At 40.7% G+C, this 23,504-nt stretch overlaps 1 protein-coding gene across 4 annotated transcripts in view; it reads right to left on the bottom strand.

Annotated features, from left to right (window-relative positions):
* arhgef3 (Rho guanine nucleotide exchange factor 3) overlaps positions 1-23,504 on the bottom strand; it is a 103,560-nt gene that overhangs the window by 19,441 nt on the left and 60,615 nt on the right. For 2 of the 4 annotated variants that reach the window (XM_088636614.1, XM_088636615.1), the window contains one exon: positions 169-276. In XM_088636614.1, the coding sequence (XP_088492740.1) occupies positions 169-276 (108 nt within the window). Of the gene's footprint in view, positions 1-168; positions 277-1,116; positions 1,496-10,878; positions 11,193-23,504 lie in introns of those variants that run through there. The other 2 variants (XM_088636617.1, XM_088636616.1) reach the window with 2 other exon arrangements.

Here is a 23,504-nt window from a genome sequence, read left to right as displayed (position 1 = left end):
ACAAAGACGAATGAAAAGAATGTGTTCAAATATGGGAATTATTTCTATGAAAGGGTGTAATTTTACAAGAACTGGTGTAGATCTCACCATAAGATCTTAGTAAGGGGCATGGACATTCATGAGGATAACTGTCCTGTACTGTGATGGATATCCCTGCCTGGACCATACCTGGAGGGTCTGCCCAATCCGCTTCAGGGGCGTGGCCTTCACTGGGGGGATGAGGTTGGCCAGGGACGTCACCCGGGACAGGGGCTTAACCCGCTTGTTGCTGGGCTCCTGTCAAAGACAGAGGACACACACGACATTGTGAGAAGCCTTTCAAACCTCAATAGTCAGAAGGCACAGAAGACAGCCCTCACCAACCGAATGCAATGCCTAACTCAGTAGGGAAAGCTGAGAAATCAAAGAATTAGAGTAAAAGCAATGCATTTTACAAAAGTTATCAATATCTTTAAAGGTTATCGATTAAGATAATGTGCTTACTGGTCAGATATTAGCAAGCAACAAAGTTAATTTCCAACGTGCGTCATTCGTAGATATTGTATAGCTTACTTAAGCAAAATTCAAAAACTCTACCACCTTCCAGGAGAGGAGACACAGACCTCTGTCCTCTATCTATTGAAATTCAGCAGAATGGAGGTGAATACTAACATACCACTACTCTAGTCACTACCTCAGCTAAGCATTTTTAAATGCTTGTGGAACATGTCACAGTACATTTCTTACAGATGTATTTCAAAATTCAGCTAAAACAATCAGGTGACTCTTCAAATACACTTTTCAGGTTACTACTAAGTTTTGTGACAACACCCATACTAACTAGAGGTCTAGAGGACCGAGGAGAAGTGATTATGCACTGATCTAGGTCTTTCCTGACCTAGACCTTTTCTTTTTCTGCTAATCTGAGGAAATGTCAGTACAGCAGCATGCTTAACCAGCATCTACCTGGCATTCCAGGGAACACTCTAATCTAACCACAGCCAAGAGCTCCCTATGTCTGCTTCCTGCCTTATCTTTTAGGGGAGCTAAAATGACCTTTGTCTTCCCTCTATATAAGCAGGAAAAAACTTTCATACTGCAACCAAAGCCCCCTGAGCAATGGAAAAGCACAGGTACCTTACGTCTCACGATCTCCATCCAAGTCCAACATTGGGCACGGAGTGCTGAAAGCCGCACTGAACCACAAGGATGAACGACACTGCTAGTTTCCTTCCCCGAGACCAAAACACAGCGCTCTGTCTGTCATCTCTCCTTCTAGGCCATGCCTGGACATCTTCCACAGCCATTTGCAGCTACTGCTCTGAAGGAATCCCTGCTGCCCTAGCTCAGCACTCTCCCACACAGCTGTGGCGTCCCCCCAGAGGTTACAAGCACCTGCAGTACAGCCCTAAACCTGGCACGGAGAAAGCCAGAAGCAGCAGCCGCTCGCAGACTCTGCAGATCAAGAGAGGGCAGCTCTGGCTCCTGTGACTGAATGTGAGGACCTACATTTCTGCAGTACCTGCGAGACACAGGGTACATGTTGGGTCTGCCCTTCAGTCTGCACGCAGAACGCGGGGGGGGGAAAGCTCAAGGATTGCAAAATTTCAAACGTAAAAAAAAAAGAAATAGAGGGCACTGGAGGGAGACTATGACAGATCTCCCAGTTGCAGCGTTCTCTCAACAGCAGCTATCTCTCTCTCTCTCTCTCTCCCCTCTCTCCTTCACAACAGCGATATCCTTGTGATGAGACCAGTCTGACGTCAGTGCAGAGCTGGATCTGAGCACGGCCCCCTTTCACAGAGTCCACAGCCCCCTCCACACACTGTCTATGTCAAACACATCCTTATCTGACCAACTCCCATCCTGAACATGACCAGACTGGAGAATCTGCCTTGTACAGCACAGTCCTATTAGTGCTGAAAAGGATTAGTCACATTTGCTTGAAATTTGCTACATACAGCCTGAAAATGATCCCCCCCCCCCCCCCCCTACACACACATTTCTGCTTTAAATTGCATGCAAGCTCATTTGTCTGACCAGCACAGAAATTCAGAATTCAAATATAGGACCATTGCTGGAATCTGCACATCTCTTAAAAGGTTTATATGATCAGGACCTTATTTCTACCAACCTTTTTCCTGAGCCTCATCCTCTTTAAACATGAATAATTAAAGAATTCACTTAAGTCACAAGATTTTCTATTATAGATATAGACCTTTTATAACCCTCTCATATATAACCCATCTAAAGATCAAGCAATAAAATTTACTGTGGCCTATTTTTTTGATGACCGTCTCCAGGCCTGTGCATTAGGGTGTCTTACGATACCTACTACCGTCAGCTATGCCTAATACAATAGGTATTGTGTGCGCTGTAATGCATTATAATAAAGTAACATGATCGTTGCAAGTGAGCTGAGTTTAAAAGAAAAATACCTTTGAGACAGGAAAAAACATGCATTCGGGCAACAAAATCAAATACCTTTTCACATTATTTTCAGGTATGGACTATGAATACTCACCATTAATTCCAATTATTCAGTAAGATCTTTTGGCCAAGCATTATAATATGACATTATGTAACACCCATATTATATGCCACAGACACCACATAAAGGATTTAGATTTCCCCCCTCAGCAGACAACAGAAGGTCCTCCAGCTAACTCTTTGCTCAGCTTTTATCTTGCTGTATTCACAAGGGAAGAGTGGCTACTCAGTTCACTGCTGTCCAGATCAGAGAGACTGCCTGAGGTCTCTAGCCACCCATTCGGCCTCTTATCTCTGTCTTGTAAAAAGGCTCTTTGGAATCCGATCACACCTGGCTGCTCAGCTAGTTAGAGCAATAAAAACAGCCCACACAGTGCAGGTACTCCAGGACAGGGTAGTGTGTTTCTTATCCAGATTATCCTCCCCAGTCAACCCCATTATTTGAGAACACTCGTCTGAGATAAGCAGGTCGACCAACCAATTGAAGAATGCCAAATAGATTGGAGCTCTGCCAAGGTGGACACTGACTGCCATTTGATTTTCTGCATTTGCTGTAGTCAATGGTGATTAGTTACAAGGGACTTCCATTTCATTATCTATAGGAGGGATTCATCCAAATAGGAGATAAATACATGGCTTGACTGGGAATAGAAATGACAAGATCCAGGATTTGTGGCCCACACATTCCAGACTTCAAGTGTTAACTTCCATTAGTTTTCATGCTTGACCACTGTTTATGGGAATATACAGTAACAGAGGTTATAACTAAGGTGTTTTCTCTAGATGGAGGTAATGGTTGCATGAAAATGGACTTATTAAAAAAAAAGGTCCCCTCTGACAGTACTATTGCATGCAATAAGAAAATTGAATTTCTTTCATGGGCAATTCACATCAGCTAACAATGAGATTAATATTTTCATTTAAAAATATCAATAGAGGATCAGAAGCCAGGAATTCTGTTAGACCAAGCCTATAAACATTTATAGGCTAAGGAACGTTGACGCAGGCAATTTTAAAAGTGGAAAACAGCTTGCCTGACCCTTGAAGCTCAGTAAACTTTCCGTTTTTGTGACGTTAAGGAGGCTTGACTACATTTTCTCTCTCCCTCTTGATAAGAGCTGGACAGCAATCAGCCCGTTCCACCTTTGGAGCTGAATTGATCTGAAACACACACTGCAAACTCCCACACAGCAAAACTCACTGTAGCTCAATACACCCCTACTGCTGGGCTAAATGGCAAAGATACCTTCTGGCAGGCTGTGCTCAGCTGGATAGCATAAGATCAATGGCAGTCTGTGACGACATTCAATCTGAAAATTAATATGCTGCTATCACAATTGCTGACACCGGTGCAATGTTCCCCTTACAAAAAACATCCTCCCCCTTGATGACTTTTTCTTTGTAGTTGCAGCTCAGGGTGAAGTGAACAGAGCTCGCTCATTAGAGGCAAAGTCTATAATTGGCAAGAAAATGCACCTTCAGTTAACCAAATAAGTCTGACCAGTATCTCCACAGAGAATAGAAACACACACACTTCCAGACACAGCAGGCTAACCAGACACACATTCATTTAGAGAATGAACTTCAATTACTACCATTAGCCATGTCTGGTCAAGGAGATGAGCAAATATACAGAGATCTGCATTTCTCCAATCACAAGCTAAAGAGAATACAAGATAAAATATATGAGGAAACAGGTGACTGCTTTTTACACAATGAGGGAAACAGCTGAAACCTGGAAAAGGTGAAAAAAAAGACCAGTCTATCTAGGATGATGATTAAAAGAGGAAAGACCACAGCTTCCATAATAAGTATTGGAGATTTTACAAAGTTGTAACAGTCACAGAGCGGTTTATGAATTAATAATGGTAAAAAATGTGCAGCATCTTCTATAACACTTTACTTTCTCTTTAAGAGAGGCAAATGTTAGCACTTGCAGAAAATTGGGGGAACGAACCTTGATTTTTTCATACTGGGGAAAGCAGAGCTGTCAGTGTGTTCTTCTGCAAACAAAACCTCGTTTAGGCAACTCAGTGAATGAACATAGATGTTCTATAAACTTTTACTTTCAAGATAATTCCTCACTTGAGCTCCTTTTCCACAAATGGCAGACTGGATAATGCCCAGAGGAGTGTGGAGACTCCTTGACAATACTGAAGATCTCCCACCATGAAAGTATGAGAATGAAGAACTAGGACAATCCGCCCTGCATTGTCTCTGTACTCACTGACCTGGATATGTTAGTGCATTAAGAGCTGTGACCCATCAACCCCCCTTTTCTCTCTTCCCCCAGTGTGTTTCATTGTCATAGAGCAGAACACACACAGAGTGTCAAGCTGACTTGGCAACATGCCTGAATCTCATTGTTGCTTTGCATCTGTAAATCCTTCCAGCCCTCCAAATAATTACAGCAATGCACATGACAGAACTGAAATTCATACACCTGCCTTAGTCAATGACATTTTAAAAATGTACAAAACTCCCAACCTATTACTTTTAAACTGGAGCTTTTTAACTAATATGCTCTACATTAAAAGGATTACCTCTTTCAATTTAAAAGTTAAAAACTGCCATTAACTTGCCTTGCTGGAGATATGGTACGGTAGGTACAGTACTTTTTGACAATTGGTGCTCAAAAAGAGAGCTACAAAGACTCTAGTGCAAAATGTTTCCCCATTGGGAACTGCATAGGACCTTGGACAATACTTTTTTTGTGTTTCATTACATACCATTGCGAACTTGGCCTATAGAGCCCTAGGTAACACAGAAAGAGACAAACATCGAAGAATCACATAGGATTCACCAAGCAGCTTTCTGGATTGAAAGAGTGAAACCTCTTCAATGACAAGCCAGAACTCCTGGGAAGATTTCTGTATCACTTTTTGAAGCTGCCCTCTGCCATTCCTGGTTCACTAAACTGTGAAACCAGCTTGACTCTGTTCTCCCGGGAGTTACAGCAGTGTCAGCTCTCGGCACAATGGCACAGCAAATACATGTGATCCAGTCTTGCGGGACTTTCCTGAAACAGGCCTTACATAACACCCTGCAGGGAAGGGAACTGATTGTTTTGAGCGTTATTAACCTGACAAAGCTATATCGCACAGGGTGACTCAATGCCAAATTCCCTCGATGAATTGTTTAAAACACAAAAAAAACTGCCAGTTCTTTCATATTGTAAATAACGCAACATCTTTACCTACAGAAATAGTGTCATAAAAAGATTTTAATGACAAGCACAGCTTTCTGGTCAGCACTAACATATCAACATTTGACTTTCCCTGGATGAGTCTGCACAAGTTCCTTGTGCAATCCCACACACGCTGTACTATAAAGTTCTTCCACTGAAGCCAAGCCTGCAGTTTCTATTCCAGACTAGTGCCCACCCACATCAATGTGCTCCTAGGGTCACCGAGGACTGACTGACCTCTGGCTGACTAGAGCATACCTCTTCCACACCAGCATATTATCCAGCGCAGATAAGATTGCACTGTGTTCACTCAGCACTGTCAAGGTTTATTACTAAAACGTTAAGAGCCTGTTATAAACCAAAAGAAAGTACAGAGAAAGACACAGCTCTGTGCCTGTGCAGTTCAGTGATAAAGCAAGCCCTTCCTCACCGAGTGAAGAGTAAAGCAAGGACTTCACCCCCTACTCCCACAGCTACCTTATGATACCAGCTAACACCCCATAGAGTTTATCTCCAGGCCACCATGGAGTGTATGAAACAGGCTGTATAACTAGCAGAGGAAAAAGCTACTTTGTCCACTTGCAGAATGTCTGAACTTATTCAAGCTACAAATTAGAACTGTAATTTACCAATGTGTTCATTCAGCATTCTGAAAAGGGATTTAAAGCACTGAGTAGTGCCATCACGCAAAAGGCTCTTCTACTTACTGTAGGTACAAAGATCTCCCCTACTAATCCACTGTGTTGGAAGTCATTATATCCTTGCCATTCTCACTGAGGAAAGGTTTTATTTAAACAGATCATGAAGGCCCAAAATGGAAGCTAAGTGCCCATTTCCCTCTGTGGCGCTACATGTAAACTGATCAGCTGATCCAGACTTTCATACTGCAAAAGTGGCACTGGTGTCTACTGTACCTCTGCTTTTCTCTCTTATCCAAGTTACACTTCCAAAATGCATGCAGTTAGGATTCAGCAGCCTACCACTCGACCAGAAACGCTTTTTTGTTTTCAGAAAGACCCATTGGGAAAACAGTTACTGTATACCCACTTTAGCAAAGAATGAAGCCCACAAACGAGGCAACTTGGGCATGACACCGATGATGTCATGCTTGAGAAATTACCACAGACTTACGAGTCAGCCCGTGATAAAAGCTGGTCATTGTGATTCAGGACCAAAAGCATATTGTATGTCTCTTAGTAGCTGTTTAAGGAATACATGCAGCTATAATAAACACCTTCATTCACAAAGAATTTTAAAGCAATGAGTCTTCAAAGCTTCTTTTCCCTTGTGTCTGAAATAAAAAACCTTCAGAGTCTCTAAGGCACCATTACACAACTGAACTCATGTTCACTTTCAGGTAGAACACTGAAATGTATACAATTTCTTCTCAGTAATATAAAATCAATGCTTTTTTTAAAAAATGTCAGACTATCAGTCTGTGCACGTTTCTACAGCTGACAGCTCTAAAAGACAGCTGACAATACATATATGGCTGTGCCCTGTACCTTTAAAAATGAATGTTTTTGGACATTTTCTATACATCTCTTGCCAATTCTGAGAGCATGCCTCTCGGGAATCTAAATACCTTTGGATCATCCTGCAAGTACCTCCTCCACACATCTACAGGAAAAGCAGGAACCACAGGTCAGATAAAAACATTTTCATAGCCAGATCATCAAAAGTAGCATGACCCTTGTGAAATATCTTGGGTAGATTGTTCTTTGTGATCAAAGTCAAAACAACTTTGAGGAAATAAAAGAATGTCCTATACTCTTTGGACTGCTACTTTTCACCACTTTTGGTTTTGAAAGTCACAAAGGTTCCATACATAAGCACTCGTCTGGTAAACCAAGGTTAAAAAAAAATCTTCAGAAAAAAAAGAGCATTTTATATGAGGAAACTGGTCCATCTGAGATTTGGCCACTGGAAAAGACTTCATGTATTTCTATGAGCACAGGTGATTGGCGGCAGAAAAGTTTCAACTGCACTCAGCCATTACATGAGGTAAATCCGCAAACACCAAAGGAATAAAAAAAAAACTACTGTGATTATTTTGTGCCGATAAAGGTCTGTTGATTCATTCCTTTATTGTAACTCGTGCAAACTTTAGAGTGGAACACTGTGCTCAATGTCACACACAGCTGCAACTTAAAAAGCACTCCACAGCGCTCCTTTTCGATTCCGAAAAATGGCAGCTCTCAGCAAAAATGAAAAGCTTTTAAAAACACCCTCAGGAAATTTAGATTATTACCGCCTATGCAGCAAGACTGTCAATTTATCATCTTGAAAATCTTCCATTAACTGTTTACAGCCATTATATTCAAAAGTATAACAAATTAAGAACAAATAAAAATGTTTTTTTTGATCATTTATGGTAAACTAATTGAGGCTATGATTATTGGATGGTTAAGAATGGGTACTTGAAAATGGCTGTCAGGCTTCTAAAACGCAAGTGTTCAGTCTTCCGCCTTGAAAAGGATAGCACAGCTGGAGACTGCTAAATAAGACTGGGCTATCTGGTACAGTTTATTAAATGGCTCGATAGGTGTTTGCCCATCATTTTAGTGCACTTCACTTGTTCCTGTCTTCGGAAGGTGGTGTCAGATGTACTGTCGTCAAAGTATGATTGTTGCAACGGCAATGTGTCTGAAGCTCCAGTACTGTGCATGATAATGTGTATTTCGCACAATGCCAGGCAGTTATGGATGTTTGAAAGGATGTTTTTCCCCTACACTGCTACAGTATGTGAACAAAACACAGTCTAAGAAGAGGGAGGTCAGTGCATTGTGTGTTAATTGCATGGCTTTTCCATTCATTCTGCCGCTACAATTCCTTATTAAACATGTTATTACAAGTATTAACCTCCTCCATAAACACCTTTATCAGACCCAGCAGGATGCACAAAGAGTGAATATGAGATACTGCTGTGCTTTCCATGCTCTGCTTTGTTCCAAATACTGTGCTGCCCACATACTATTCAATCTTAACCACTCTAGATTTTGTGTCCTTTCCACTTACAAAGAGTCCCAAATTTGAAAAGGTTGCTGAAAGAGATCCTCTTCAGAAAAGTGTTGTTCCTTTCCCTCTCTGGACTGAATGCTCAGAACTGAATGGCAGACCTAGACTTATTTTAAAAATTAATCAAGATGACCTTATTTTAGTATGAAGAGGTTAAAGTAAGGGAACTGTGCCTAATGCAAATTAAGAAAGATAAAATTAGGGTAATTTTCTTACCCTAAAAAATTACGTTTCAGCTGTGCAGTCTTCACACACACACACAGAAGGCTTCACACCTGTTAAGTTTTGTTTTCTCATTAAGCAAAGAATTAACCTCAACTCGTTCCTTATTTTATATTTTTCAATAAAGTAATTGTTCTGATGCTGTACACCCCCCAAATAGTCCTTCATGATTGCCCTGAAACAAGCAGCTCTCTCCAGGGGTAGCGATTCCCTAATCAGCTGGACTGAATGCTAAGAGTTCTTCACTGGCTGAAGAGACAGCATGACTGGAGAGCAGCCAGCTCTATGATTTCAGGCAAAACGGCACTTTGCAGTCTTCATACGCAAACGATGACTGAGTCAGAATTATAATGTTAACATGAACGGCATCGCAAAGAAATGCGAGCTTCAACCTTTTAGCACGTTTGACTTTTTCCACAAAGCCACAGAGGCTAATATTGGAGAATTGGAGATTTTTTTTTGCATCCCTACAGTATACTTTACAGTCATTGGGGCAATTGCACTGGAGCAAACCCTTTTTTCTTCCGATATTTATAAACGAAGTAACACCCATTGTTTGAAATGTTTATCGGAAAGTGTATGTTTTATCTGGGACTTATGCTGAATGGGCCGCCACTAAAAAGGTACTAATACTCAATCGTTCTAAGTAAACATTAATCGCCCAAAAATGTTAGTATCGGTTATGCATGCAAATAAAACCCCTTATCTATACACATCCTGATTCGGATGTAGACTGACAATCGTGAACAAACCACCGAGTACATTGGCAGCCACTATTAAAACATAAGAAAGCGGTCTATAAATCCCTCTTGTGAAAATCTTTATCTTAAACAGTTAGGTATAGTAAAGCATTTGCGTGTCAACCATAATATTTAGGTTTCACCGTTTTAAAATTAATATTTAATCTAATAATAGCAAACGTTTGAAGCGTCTGTTAGAGGCATATTTATTGTTTCTCTACTAATTAATGTAATAATGTAGCGTCGAATTTAAAAAAAAGACATGAAAGGTTACTTATAAGCATTACATTGATACATTGCTAATGTGGAGCACAGCAAATCCCACAGGTGGTAATGAACTCGCAAAAACAAACCTTAGTGCACCGATACAAACAAAACGAATAAAAGTTAATTCTTTTACATAACAATGCAATTAATTTGGTGAATAAGCTTCTACTGTCCACGTTTTACTCAGCCCATTTTCGAAGCCAACATCTTTATAAAGAATGGTGCTTTGTCGTACATAGCATCAATGTTTAGGTAATTACACGTTATAAGCAACAATAAATACAGTAGTATGCTTCCATTTAATGCCTTAAGAGGGTAAAGTGGATGGCTGCTAAAAACGTTACTTTTTTACGTTTCAATATAGAAAAGCACAAATCCACAATCGAAACACTGGGGGATTTAATGTAGCTTTACCTAACCAAAGCGAGTTGCGTTTTAAACTAAAGCTTCACAACAAGACGCTTTTAGCACACGCACGGAGTTTTAGAAAAGTAACCTTGTTCGATAAATAAAATATAAACTAAAAAAACATTATGAGTTCACCCTTGCAGTAGAAAATTCCATTTAAATCACACATGCCTAAAAACCGTCACATTACTCATTCAAACAAAAGATGTAACCTAAAGTACCGTTCAAGTAACCCATTACTTCCTGCGCTGATCACGGATTAAAACATCAAACAAATTGATCAAACAAAAAAAAAACTAACCCTCACTGGACAGGAAACGGGTAATTTAAATACAAACAGAAAAAAAAACTCAAATACAAACAGCTCTCTCTTCTCTTTACCAGTACACCTAAATTTAAAAAAAAAAGCTTCACAAAAGGATTTTAGTTTCAATAGGCTAAAATAGCTAGGCTTTTCGTTTTTAAAAACATACAACTTTGCTAGTATGATATCTAAAAGAGAGTGCGAAACACCGACTATAAAGGAAAAAGGAACAAAACTACAGTAGGTTTTCTTCGAAACGCTACCTCAGCTTCTTTGACAGAACTGCTGCTGACCGTCTGCACTTCCAGCGCACAATTTGCCCTCTTGGCGACAAGGTAAAACGGGTAATCCTTTGCCACCATGCTGGCAGATGCAGAGGTCACAGCAGAAGGGATGGCAGCAGGGTAGTCAAAGGCAAAGCTGTGTCTCCCAGCCACGGTGCCCGCCAGCTCTCCCAGGTTCCAATCCTCGCTTAAACCTCTGCCAGCATTGCCCGGACCTCTTCGTACACACGCGAGAATGAATCTCCAGCGAAGAGCAGCAGCAGCAGCCGCCGCCGCCGCTGTGTAGAACTGTGTAAAACCGCCTCCTGTGATGCGTTCAGCACGCCTACTCTTGGGAAGTATTACTGAAGAGCGGGGGGGAGGGATGGTGGTTACTCTTCCCTATACTAAAGCAAATCACTCTTTTCAGGCGCACGAAGAAGCAGACAGCGAGATCTGTCTCCCATCGAGTTACTGCTTAGACGAAAAAGATATTTGCGCAAAAGATATTGTAACGCATACGGCATACTCCATTGAGCCGGCTCTCACAACCAATGGAGGCCGTATGCGTTACAATAACTATCGGTAGACCCACAACCAAAATGTAAACACAGCTATTAATCTCTTATCTCACGTCTTCATTGGTATAGTAAGTTGTTTCATTTATTACAAATACAATTTCTAGGCACTACTTCTTTAAAAAGATATACGAAGCAGTATGAGTTTACGGTCTTTAAGGGGGGCTCGAACTGCGTGAAAATATAGGCACACAGGTTTTAATACTGTTAATGTCGTCCCTTAATCTATCCTGCACGTAAAGATGCCCGTACATATATGCAAAAAAGAGCAAATAACCTCCTTTTACAAAGAAAAATATTGTGTACTTCTGTGTCGTATCTACATGATTTAACGTCAAACAGCAGATAAAGCGTATAACGAAGAAGGTACCAACATGCATTATATATGATGATAATCCGACTTGATGATAAACTATTAATCATTAGCAGGGGTCATGTGATACCAGATCGGTGACACTTTTTAGTGCTGTATACTGCTAGGAAATGTATGCTGATATACTGCAGTGTATGAATTTGTAGGTGGAATTTACCATCCCCAAAAGTTAGTTACTATAAACGATAGATTGTATCGTTCACAATATAAACAAGCTGCTCTTCGAAACAAACACAAGACTGCCATTGTGCTGCTTTCAGCAATTTTTTAACTGTTCTGTCAAAATGATTGCAGTCTTCACACCTCATCATAATCAAGATAATCTACCATTGTGATTCTAATCTTTTTTATTGTGAATGAAAGACTTCTGGTCATAATGAAATAAAGATAAAATGAGTTATAGCAAATCATTCATGGGGCTAATCTTTGAAATAATGCTAATTCTAGCTGGAAATACACTTTCATACTCTATTATTGCACTGTTCCATAAGCCATAAGCAAGTTGTACTGACACAGGCAAAAGCCTGTCAGAGGAGAAAAGAGAAAATCACACCAAAGTGTTCCGACAGTCTTGGTATACAGACACACAACCCAGCAGCCAGCAAAACAGCGCTGCTCAGATTGAAGAGAAAAAAAAACGATTCACTTGTCAACCTGCAATATCAAACCCCAAAAACCAAGTGCTGTTCCTTGCATCACAGTTGTCTGAGCTGAGAAAAGCTATTGCACAGATTTTTTTTTTTGCCTTGTAGCAAATTTCAGTACTGTGTCTGGTTTGTAACCTGAACCCCCTACTCTTTCATTTGCACAACAGCAGCTCCAGCAAACAAAGCCCTCTAGCCGTTCCAACAAGCGAGCAGTTTGCAGGGTTTTTTTTCAATGCAATAACTTTAGCATGCTTTTCCAAAAGTGTTCGTTAGATGATAGGGGTGGGGGCGGCGGTGGGGGGCTGGTTTTGAGACCTGTGAAAATCTCTCATTCTATCAAACAGACAGCCTCTGACAGTCTCGTGAGGGCAGTATTTTGTGATGCGGCCAGTGTGTAGGGTTTGTAGGGCACATGGGCTAAGAGTTAGTCATTTTCAAGGGACTCTTTGAGAGCTGCTCCTGTTTCAGACAGCAGGAAATTGGGCCCAGTTTAAGAGGCTTTGTTTAAAGAGGCTGAGCAGTTCCTGCTATTGTGTTCCTATCTGGCCCTGGGAAATGGGCCATAGCACAGGCCTCAAATCCTAGCCAGACTTACACTGTAAACAAACAGCGCCTTTACGTTCAGAGAGACATCACTGAAGCAGGGCACAGCCTACTGAAAACACTGGTGACTGAGGATGTGGTTGCCCCCCACAAACAGCAACTAAGGACACCCATAGTTTTACAGCCCTCGAACCTCTACTTTTAACAATACTGCTCAGAGAGTTTAAAAAAAATTAACCCAACTGAAAAGAAAGAAAAAAAGACTGCGTAGCAACTATTTAGGGATAACTGTAATTTAAAACAAGATCTGCAAATACCGGGTCTCACTCATAAGAAATGCACTCAATTTATTAACTTTATTAACTTTTAATAAATGAACTCAATGTTACTCCTTGAAAGTAATGTATTAAGTCAAAATGGCTTTATAAAGATGTTAATACAATATGTAGAAAAAGAAGTTTCAAGTGCAGTTTGACATTTGCTGCACTGTATTTTACATTTATGGACACGTAGCTACCAGTTTGAGATACCCACATTACTCATTACACAGAAAGCAAGCAATTTCCTTGTGAACTTCTAAGTAATGACAGACAAGCAGTCGTCTTTCCATTAACAGCCTGCGTTCTCATGAAAAACACAGAGTACCCTTCTTGACAGTAACAATTATTTTGGAAATTTTCCTTGGTCAGAGCTCTTGATTTAAACTGCAGCAGAACTGTTTATCTGCCCTGCTTCTGCGATGCTGCGACAGGAAATTCGATGTAAACACCTAAAAATACCTTCAGAGAGTTGCAGTCTTTGCATCCTGTTCCCGTCAGATCACAACCTTACAGACCCAACACAGGACCGATGACAGGAACCCCAAGCACGCTCGTCACTGCTGATCACCGATGGGACAGTCCAGGGCAGTGAACAACAGGACAGCATTCTCAGTACTGCGCCACTGTTAGCCTTGCACACCACTTACTTCTGAAACCACGCAGAAAAGAGGGCATCAGTGAAGCTGGAAAGCAGAGGTACAGTCACGCCATAGGTAGAATACAGCAGCAAAAAGGCATTAAAGTCAGGAGCATACCAACAACATGCCAACAATAGCAAGTCATCTATCTATCCATCCATCCATTTTCTAACTGCTTCATCAAATACAAGGTCACAGGGGAGCTAGAAACCATCCCAGCAAGCAACAGGTGGAAGACAAGATATACCCTGGACAGGACACCACTCCATCCAAGAGTACACACACTCACACCAGGGCCAAGTTTCCCAAAGGCCAGTTTAACATTCTGTATCAGCATGTCACTGGAGTGTGTCATTGGAAAATACAAACTCCATGCAGATAGCACTCCAGGTGCCTCCGTCCTGCCCCCAAGTAATTTACTTCTATTTTATTTTCTCACCTTCTGATAAAAATAAAATGATTCAAATATTATTATGGCAACTGGGGTATTAACAGTGATCTCTAACCTTACTGCACTGAACAGGGGAAAGCAAGGACCATAATTATAGGCCAGAAACGCACAGAGATCCCTTTATAAAAAGATTGAAATGTTAACATTAACACTCATATGAACTGAAGAAGTTTCTGACACCAAGGTTTAATTAATTAGCATCCAAAAGCAATTACTGTGATCCTGGTCTTCCACATAATGTAGTCATCCTAATTAATGCAAAAAAGGTCATTGCAAGTCATGCAAAAAGAACTAAGATGCACGGGAGTCAGAGTTTAGGAGTCAGAGTTTAGGAGCACTGCGACAGTTTTTGGACAGCTAGCATTTCAAGACTTCCACCTTCTACCAGTCTGTCTGCTGGCATGACAGAAAAAGATCAACATCTCTTTGTCAGGCCTATTTAATCCTCACCACTTGAGGATGACATTTATTTCAATGGCTTTGCTTTGCTATTAATACAGCATGTTAAAAGTTGTTTAAGTTCAGCTTATTAAGCTGCTTAATGACCGCATTGATGATGCAGCCTGTTTTTCTAGATCAGGCAGGTATGGCAAAGAGACAAGAATTTACCTCCTACACCTCCCTGCCACTACAGGGTTCTCAAAGTTCCTGAATCTTGACAGAGTCTGATATACAGCAGGTGACTGGCTCACTCACTTATTCAGCCCTGATCAGATTAGAAACACTGTGCAGGATCCAAAATCAATGAGGCCTGCTTGCAATTGCTGGAAATTTATTTTAATAAGGTTGTTAATAATTTGGACTTTTTGTCAAGTTACAACAGATCAACTGTCTGCCTTTGAAAGAATATGTCATGATTTTTACGGGCAGCACCTGAAAAGAATGTCGATTATCTTCCTGATCACTTCATTAACTGGCACCCTCTATGTGATTAATACATTACGCATAGTGAACCATCAGACACCAGCTAATGTACAACTCTGAATAAACCTAAGTAGGAATCGGACTTAGAAATTACAGACGGAATTTAAAGTTCTGCTCTCCTCAGGTTTGCAGCTCTTACGTGACATACTGACTGGCCGGCAGACTGTAGTTTACATTGAAATATCTTAAACTGAACAGGCTTTTTATCTTACTTTTTGTGTATAGTGATTAAAAACATATACAGATCTAACCCCAAACTTTGAACCGAGAGAATAAGACAGTGTCATTCTGTGGTCAACGGTTTGTGGTAAACACATGAGGCAGAGTGAAAAAGTCTCTTCCTACTGTACCTCACCAATTCTACAGCATACATGAGGAAAATACAAGCATAATTGTGCATCTGGGGGCACAACAGTCAGCCCCACGTTTTCACTTTATTGCACTGACCAGGAGAAAGGTAGGGACCACAGAGCTTGCAAAGGGGCAGAGGGTTTAGGTGCTTGATGCCGTTTGTCTCCAGGGGACAGGAAACTCACCCTCTTCGCATGACAGCTAAGAAACCCCCCCAGGGTGCAAATTATTTATTTGCCAAGTGATAAAGGAACTTTGCATTCTATTGCAAATCAAACAAAGAACTGTTAGATAGAACAGGAAAAGACATTAACGTGAACCCGATAAAAATAAATACAGAAAGCAGGAGAAGTTTTCCTTTATCATTTCTGTATTTAACATTGAAGTGAATCAGAGTTCCAGCCAAGTTCTCATTCTGAGTAGCACTGAAAAAAGGTGTACTTTTCAGACTAAAGAAATCCACACAAAGGACATGGCGTTTGTAGCAAATGAATAAGACACCCCTTACGACCTGGCATCTACTTATCAGAGATAAGCTGAGGAAACACTTGAGTGTATGGATAACACTTGGAGAGTTCATTTAAACAGCTAACAAGTTCAACAGAAATCAATGCATATTAAAAAAATGTTAATTTAATGCATGCAATACTTTCACAACAAGAGATCTCTTGAAGGAACAGGATCCTCCAAACTGCTGGGAAAGGCACTGACCTGTCTGCACAACTGTCAATCATACAGGCTGAATTTGAGCCTCAAGTCACAGACGCACCTTTTTTTGTACTCATGTGTCACCTCGGTTAACTTAGCACATTGAACAGCGACCCATCCGCCCTGGCAGCTGAGCAACTACAAAGCTCTGGTACAGCCCGACGAGCCACTGCAGACTGATTTATGTAACAAAGCAAGCTAAAACAGTGCATGTGTGTGTGTATGTGAAAGTGATTCGTCTATTCCTCGGCAGCACACCCAATTAATATCTTACATTTTTATACTTATTCTTTATCACTTCTAAACTTTTGGATTATATAATAAAATAACATATCATTTCAGAACTATGCACAGAAAGATATTGTGTAAGCCAAGCATGAAAGCCATTCAGACCAGCTGGGAGTGAAAGGTTTTAAAGTTCTTATTCAGCCAAAGGTTGCTGTGAATTCTAATAGACTTGTAAATTAGGGAATTCACTTCCTGGTCCACAGGGTGCCGAATTTAGCCAATAGTCTGGATATCTTTAATTCACTGAACTCTTAAGGCATATGAAGAAAAGTAAATAGGTGCAATTAAGTCAATATTGAGCTAATTACAACTTTCCTGGGTATTAAAGCTGATGGTCATTGAAAAATGCAGAAATAGCAAATAAAAGTTAGTCTTCGGGAACTGCAGTTATGGACCCCTGCTGCAGGCTTGAATGGGGTTAGAATGGATATCCAGATTTTGCATTTTAGATTCATTCTAATGAACATTTGTCTGCATCCTCCTGTTCCAATCATGTTTGTTTCTAAATAATAACAGAACACATCCCACGTCCATTTTACAAGAAATAGTGATTGTTGTGCTGAAATGCCGATTCAAAAGTTGTATGTAAAAAACATTTTTGTTCTAAGTGAACTGTACTAAATTACGAATCTTTCACACTCCTTCAGTACCTCCTCAGATCTCAGCTGTTCAGGCTGCATTTGCAGACTCCATGATGCACTCTTGCCTTACACCTGCTTTATCTCATATTACTGTCGGTATTCCCTTTCACTGCACATATTGTATCTGCATTACACACCAATTGTTGAAATTTCAGTTTCCTGCACTATGTAAACTCCTGCACTGCCTTACATAAACTACTGAACTCAGTCCAGTTGCCTAGTGTAGTTCCAGATAAAAGGGACTATTTACAACTATAACTTCATATTGTTACCTTTGGGTAAACACATCAGACGGCGTAGTAAATACTAACCCCTGGAAATTTAATCGACCACACAAATGTAAAACGAAGCCTTTGAAAGTAAGTTTGAATTCCCAACGCCCATACTGGATCACAGCTACTGTAAATGCTACTACTTAGCATTTTACTGTGGAAATATAAATGAAAATACAGTCCTGTGTATTTGGTAAGCATGATATGAAATAGGAATGGCTGGATACAGCAGGGGGCTCATTTTCCCCCTGTTTACATGAGCTGTTTACCCAGGTGAAGGGTCCCATTGAGATTACTAATCTCTGGCTCTAAACAAGTGCAAATGAATGCACTATGAATCAGGCTGGGACATATGTGTGAGGCTGGGGCAAGGCAAGTGAATAGCAGGGGGGTGCATCTTTAAGGATTATTCACTATTTCAGCAAACACCTAAATTATTTAATCCTCCGCATCTGAATCAGTTCCATTTCAGATCCATGAGTGCAATGTGGGATTGCCAAAACTCATTAATAAATCCCACAGATGCCACAGGAATTCTGAAGAGCCCGTAAAACCCAACAGTTTAGTGGCAATCATGGAAATTCCATCTCTAACCATCACTTACATTTGGTATATGCCCCCCAAAAAGTAAGAACAATCTACAGTAAAAGACAAAGGAGAACCAACAGAAAAGGAATTATTTTTTTGTTTAGAAATATTAAAAAACAATTAGAAATGCAAAGCATAAAAGCAAGATTTATGCACATAAAGACCCAAGCTCTACAAGGCATAAGACTGTGGTTAAAAAAGCAAAACCAACAAGGCTGCATTTTTCTATGTGTTGAATGGCGCTCTTATCTGCGGTTTTGTGTGTCAGAGTTGGCATTTACACTGGACTTGCTTCTCAGACAGAGTCCTCTGGCTGACTGTGTGCAACAGTCCCTGATGATGTAATCAGATAATGAATGTGCTGGATCACCAGAAACACATGATAAACCAGTTTAATAATTAATAATATCATGGAGCCCCCTGTCCTGGAACTACAGTAGGTTTTCCTTGTTAGTAGGGTGAGGAGTATCCCCACCTGTCGCATGGGAGTCCACGGTCTGATTCCTTGACAGGGACGCTGGTGACGTCACTGGGCTACATGGGCAGAATGGCCTCTCATCTGTACACTTTCTTAGATTCTAGGTCTTTTATTTGGGGTGCTATGTCATCCATGTCATGATGAATCAAAATCTCAGATACATTTTGTCCTCACGTTAGGCAGAGACTTTCTGTTATCACTCCACGTTTTGTTCCTTTGCGGTGCAGATGCTGTACCTGTCTTATGGCACGATCAGCCGAAATTATTTCTCATTCTGCGACGATGGGGAGAAAGATCCCGACAAACTGGGCAGCCTCACGTTGAAGGGGGGAGGAACGAAGAGTGTGATGTAAGGTTTCCAGTCACAGTGATCACAGTGTGATAATGCCAAGGCCAGACAGGGTAGCCTTTTGAATGGAAGGCATTTAAAGTTGAGCAGATTTAATAAAACACCCAGGTGCCTGCCAACTGAGAGGGCTCCTGAGAGCTCTGCTTTCAAGTCTCCTTTTTGGCACTCACTAAACCGTGTCCTACTTTCTCTAGATCTGACAGCTTACCTCCACTGGCCCATTTCCTTTGTTTTTCTCTTATTAATTAATGCCTTTTTACCTATAAAACTCTAGCAGAGTTCTATTTTTGGCTATACTTACACCTGCAAAATTTCCACGATCTATCCCTAAAGCTGCAAACTCTTATTAATCTAATTTATAATGGAGCATGCTTCTACATACTATATAATCTTACACATAGTTGTGCAGAACATATAGCATCTGTTTTTAGGAGGATCTGTGTCCCGAAGAGGACACTCAGTTTGTGGTCAGTGTAGTGTTCTTCCACATGGTCTTGGGAGCCAAAGGGGGTCAAAGTTCCAAAATGTGATGCATATCATTCCACTGGCCATTTCTCTGGTTAAGTGCTTCATTTTCTGTTGTGATGTTTCTGGAAGCTATATTAGAACTGGGATGTGTCTTTTTCATATTGAAACTTAATTTGTGACAACATTTAACCTTAAACTTGTGTGAACTCAGTAGTGTACCTGGGTATCAATATTTTCGAATGCAGTTGCAAGTGGGCTGTGACACAATGGCCCTTCTAATTGTGATAGGACCCACAGCAGCATTTAGCACAAGAGCATCATGTAGTGCATTTGCCTCATGTGATACATGAATCCCAGTGCGTGTTCGTGGACAGAATCCCCATTGTTTGAGCTCACTTTAAATGTCTAGCGGCGCGTTATATAATAAAGCCTCCTTCACATGTCTGAGACTGAACACATGTCTGTGTCCTGGCATGGGTTCAGACAGCTGAATTGAGTCTGAAAATTGTGGTGTACAAACCCCTGATGTAAAGCACTTTATGGTACAGTTTGTATTCTGTGAGCTCAAGGATGAAGCTGGTAGCGTAAAGAATGCAAAGTTGCTGTAGCAGCTCCCAAACAAGGAAAGAATCGGATCACATCCTGCTTTCAGTTAGATAACTCTCAGTGCCTGTGTTGTGTAGGCTGTGCAGCACAAAGAGTCGTCTCTCTATCTGCACTGTGGTTTCTAGAACTCCCTCTGTTGTCGTCTGTCCAGTTTGTGTTTTAGTGAAGTTCTATTGCTTGTGCTGGACCTGCTCTTTGTTGGAACAAATCTCTCTTTGGACACTCCGTGTTTCCTGTAGGGATGGACACTTCCTGCTCTGTGCCTGCTCTTCTGACAGATGAACAGAGACCCTTGCCAGTAGCATTCCCGACAGGCTTCAACCCCCATTCTCTCCGCTACACCGTCTCTTTAATGAGACTTCAGTCATCGGTCTCCAAAAAGGGCAAATTGCTTTCGGTTGCACCTCCCCTACTCTCCGAAAACAAAAACAAAAGAAAACGTTGCTGTTGAGCAACATACCTGAAAATGTGTCAACAGCCTAGCAGGTTACACAGTTGCTACTGCTGGCAAATTAAAAAAAAAAAAGAATGAAAAAACAATCTACCTATAGACCCAAATCTGCAACCACATCAGACAGTCATCAAAGGGGCAGAAACAAAAACTGTCAAAGAAAGGAAGTCTGGTATGACAGCTTAGACACGGCTCGGCGCTTCGAGAAGCTGAACCAAGGATCTTCTCTGTACTGGCGCCACGGCCTGGGTCTGCCCTGTACATTCTGCATACCTACTCTCTCTCTCCTTGCTCATCCTGCTTTTAAGTGTTGCATAACCGAAATGTGTGGTGCTACTAAAGGTAACAAACCCTTCTCTGAGCTGTAAAGTTGGATTTGCACTGAAGGTCAATCCGGCTTTTTAAAGAACGCTGTAAATGTTCTTGCTGTGACTCTGTACCCCAGGCCCAGTTAAACAGGCAACAACCTACAAAAATAAGAAGTGAATAGGAAATGACCATGTTAATCACAATTAACTACAATGAAGCTCTTTAAGCAAGTAAAAAGGCAAAAAACATTTTTCATTTTATCAAATTCTGTCATAGTTCAAAATTAAATAATGTACTCCAGTTACATACTGTAGGCTGTCGTGTCTTCTCCGTTGTATATTACAAGCGGTTTATGATGAAGAATCCCCACATATAAGTCCTGTTTTCAAACTGCTTTGCCTAGATTTACACCAGGTCATTTAAATTCCTTGCATATTTTTAACCTACTAATCTCAAAATAAATTACTGATTTTGAAAAAAAAAAGTAATGCTTAGATTTGATATTGCCTGGTTTTGGTCCACAGTCATCGCAGTCATCAGTGTCAAATCTTTGTCTCCGACAGACAGTTTCTAGGCAATTTTACTAACATCTTGTGTCTACGGAGGATGTGTTACAAATATTTAATTTTAAATGTTCAGAAAAAGATGGGAAAGTATAAAATTACAACAATATATATTGTATTATTATTAAGTTTTATGCGTATATGTTGCAGTATTTGAAATCCAGTGACTTCAGTTATTTTGGCATAACTCTTTGGCCTCAATAATTATTTTCACCTGTTAAGAACAAAAGGAGTAAAAAACAGTAAAAGTATTATGGTAAGTCTTTGTGCCACTTGACTGTTCTTGCCTCAGTCTAACAAAAGCGAGATCTCAGTAGCACAGTATACCTGCTGTATCAATCGGACAACAGCTGAAAGATCACTCCTTCCCCAAAAAATGAATAGAGAGTGGCAAAGGCCTTCACCTACAGGGCCTTTTAATTCCTCTGAGGACACAGCACTCCAGATGACGAAAGTATTGCGTTACTTTAAAAGGTGAAAGAGACGGGAGAGGTAAAACAGCGCTTTGATCTTGGAAATGAAACAGCAAAGGCTTTATGTGATTCAAAGCTCAGATGTACACACCACAAACCAAAAGAGGCCCTTTCCATTTCCCCAACTGGAAATCAATTAACAAAGCTTTATTGCAGGACTCCATGTGTGTACATTATGTAAGCTTTCAATGTCTCGTGGACTATGATTTTCTAAAAGCTGCAAATAAATTATAAGCCTGTTGCCAAGAAGCTCCTGAAAGCTAGTTACCATCCACTATACTGCAGCACTAAAGAACAAAACGAGCAAATAATGATACTTCAGATTTCTATTTCAAGAAACTATAAATATATAACTAATGGGAATCTAGGACATTTTGATTAAAACTCTTTAAGTGTTTTTGTGACATTTAGCTCCAAGATGAAAAACATGAACAGCGTTTATTAAGGTGGAATGTACAATCTGGCCAAAAGAATAAAAAAATAACAAAAGAAAAGAAATGAGATTTTTGTTATTGCTCTCACATTTCAGCTGCACTCTCACATACTCCAGGTTCCTATAGAGATTTTCAAAGCTCAGAAGACATACTGTACTAGAATGAATAATTTGAGCGAAAATGGAAGCACTTAAAATAAACAGTAAACACACAGTGCAATGTAACAGCAATACAATAAAATAACTGTTCACTGGGCCAGACTACATAGAGGTCACACCGGTACAAGTCGGGCATACAATCACTTTAGTAATGTATGACAGGACTGAAGTAGAATTCATAGACATGAGGGCTGAATTTCAAAGGTGAAATACTGTGCAGTATATAACAGTAAGTAATGGCGAACACTCCTACAATCCTCCGTGATTCTTCCTGGACATTTCTGACAGTCTCCCTTGAGACTAAGTTGTTATTCTTCCTCACAACCTCCTGAAAAAAAAAGAAAATCTTTTTTCCCAAGTTCTTGAGATTGCCGCCTTTTAAATCCTAGAGATTTGTTTGGTAAATGGTAACAGTCAGAATAGACTGGATAAGTAGTATTTCAAGCAGAGCTTTGCTTTTATCCTCTGGATAAAAAAGCAAAACATGTAAGGTTTTCTCATCAGGAGAGGGCTAGTAAGTGATTCGGGGTACTAAAACGCCCGGCTGTCAGTCTATTCCAGACCCCGAGAGAGGGAGAGGCGTGGGGGGGTGGGGGCTGTTTGTTGACAGTGCTCACCCTTTGAAATGACCCATCAAACACCAGCAGTGACTTCACTGCGGCGCGGGATCAAACGGCCGCCCTTCTTAAAACCCTTGGTGGGGAGGGGAGAAAAGGTAAGCCAGGAAAGGTTTCTTTGAAAGTGGAGCTGGCCTTGTTTATTCCAGCCTACCTTTCATCTCCTTTTAATAAAAGCTCTTTCGATTACCGGTTCTCAAACCTCCCTTTTATCCGTTTGGAACAGGTAAGATGGAGCTTTCAGAGCACAAAATGGAGCACTACCTGAGCAGTTCGTTTACATAAAAGCTGTACTCCATCTTAAGGAGCAAACTGTATAAGGCGTTTAGCCTGCAGACTGTGTGCGTTCATCCGCAATGCAAGATAAGACACCCACTCCCCTGAGGCCTCTGAACACA

Source organism: Lepisosteus platostomus, chromosome 6, assembly GCF_059453375.1.
Source record: "Lepisosteus platostomus isolate fLepPlt1 chromosome 6, fLepPlt1.hap1, whole genome shotgun sequence".
Classification (NCBI taxonomy): domain Eukaryota; kingdom Metazoa; phylum Chordata; class Actinopteri; order Semionotiformes; family Lepisosteidae; genus Lepisosteus; species Lepisosteus platostomus.
Note: the sequence above shows the minus strand (reverse complement) of the source record. Positions and strands in the feature narration are given on the sequence as shown.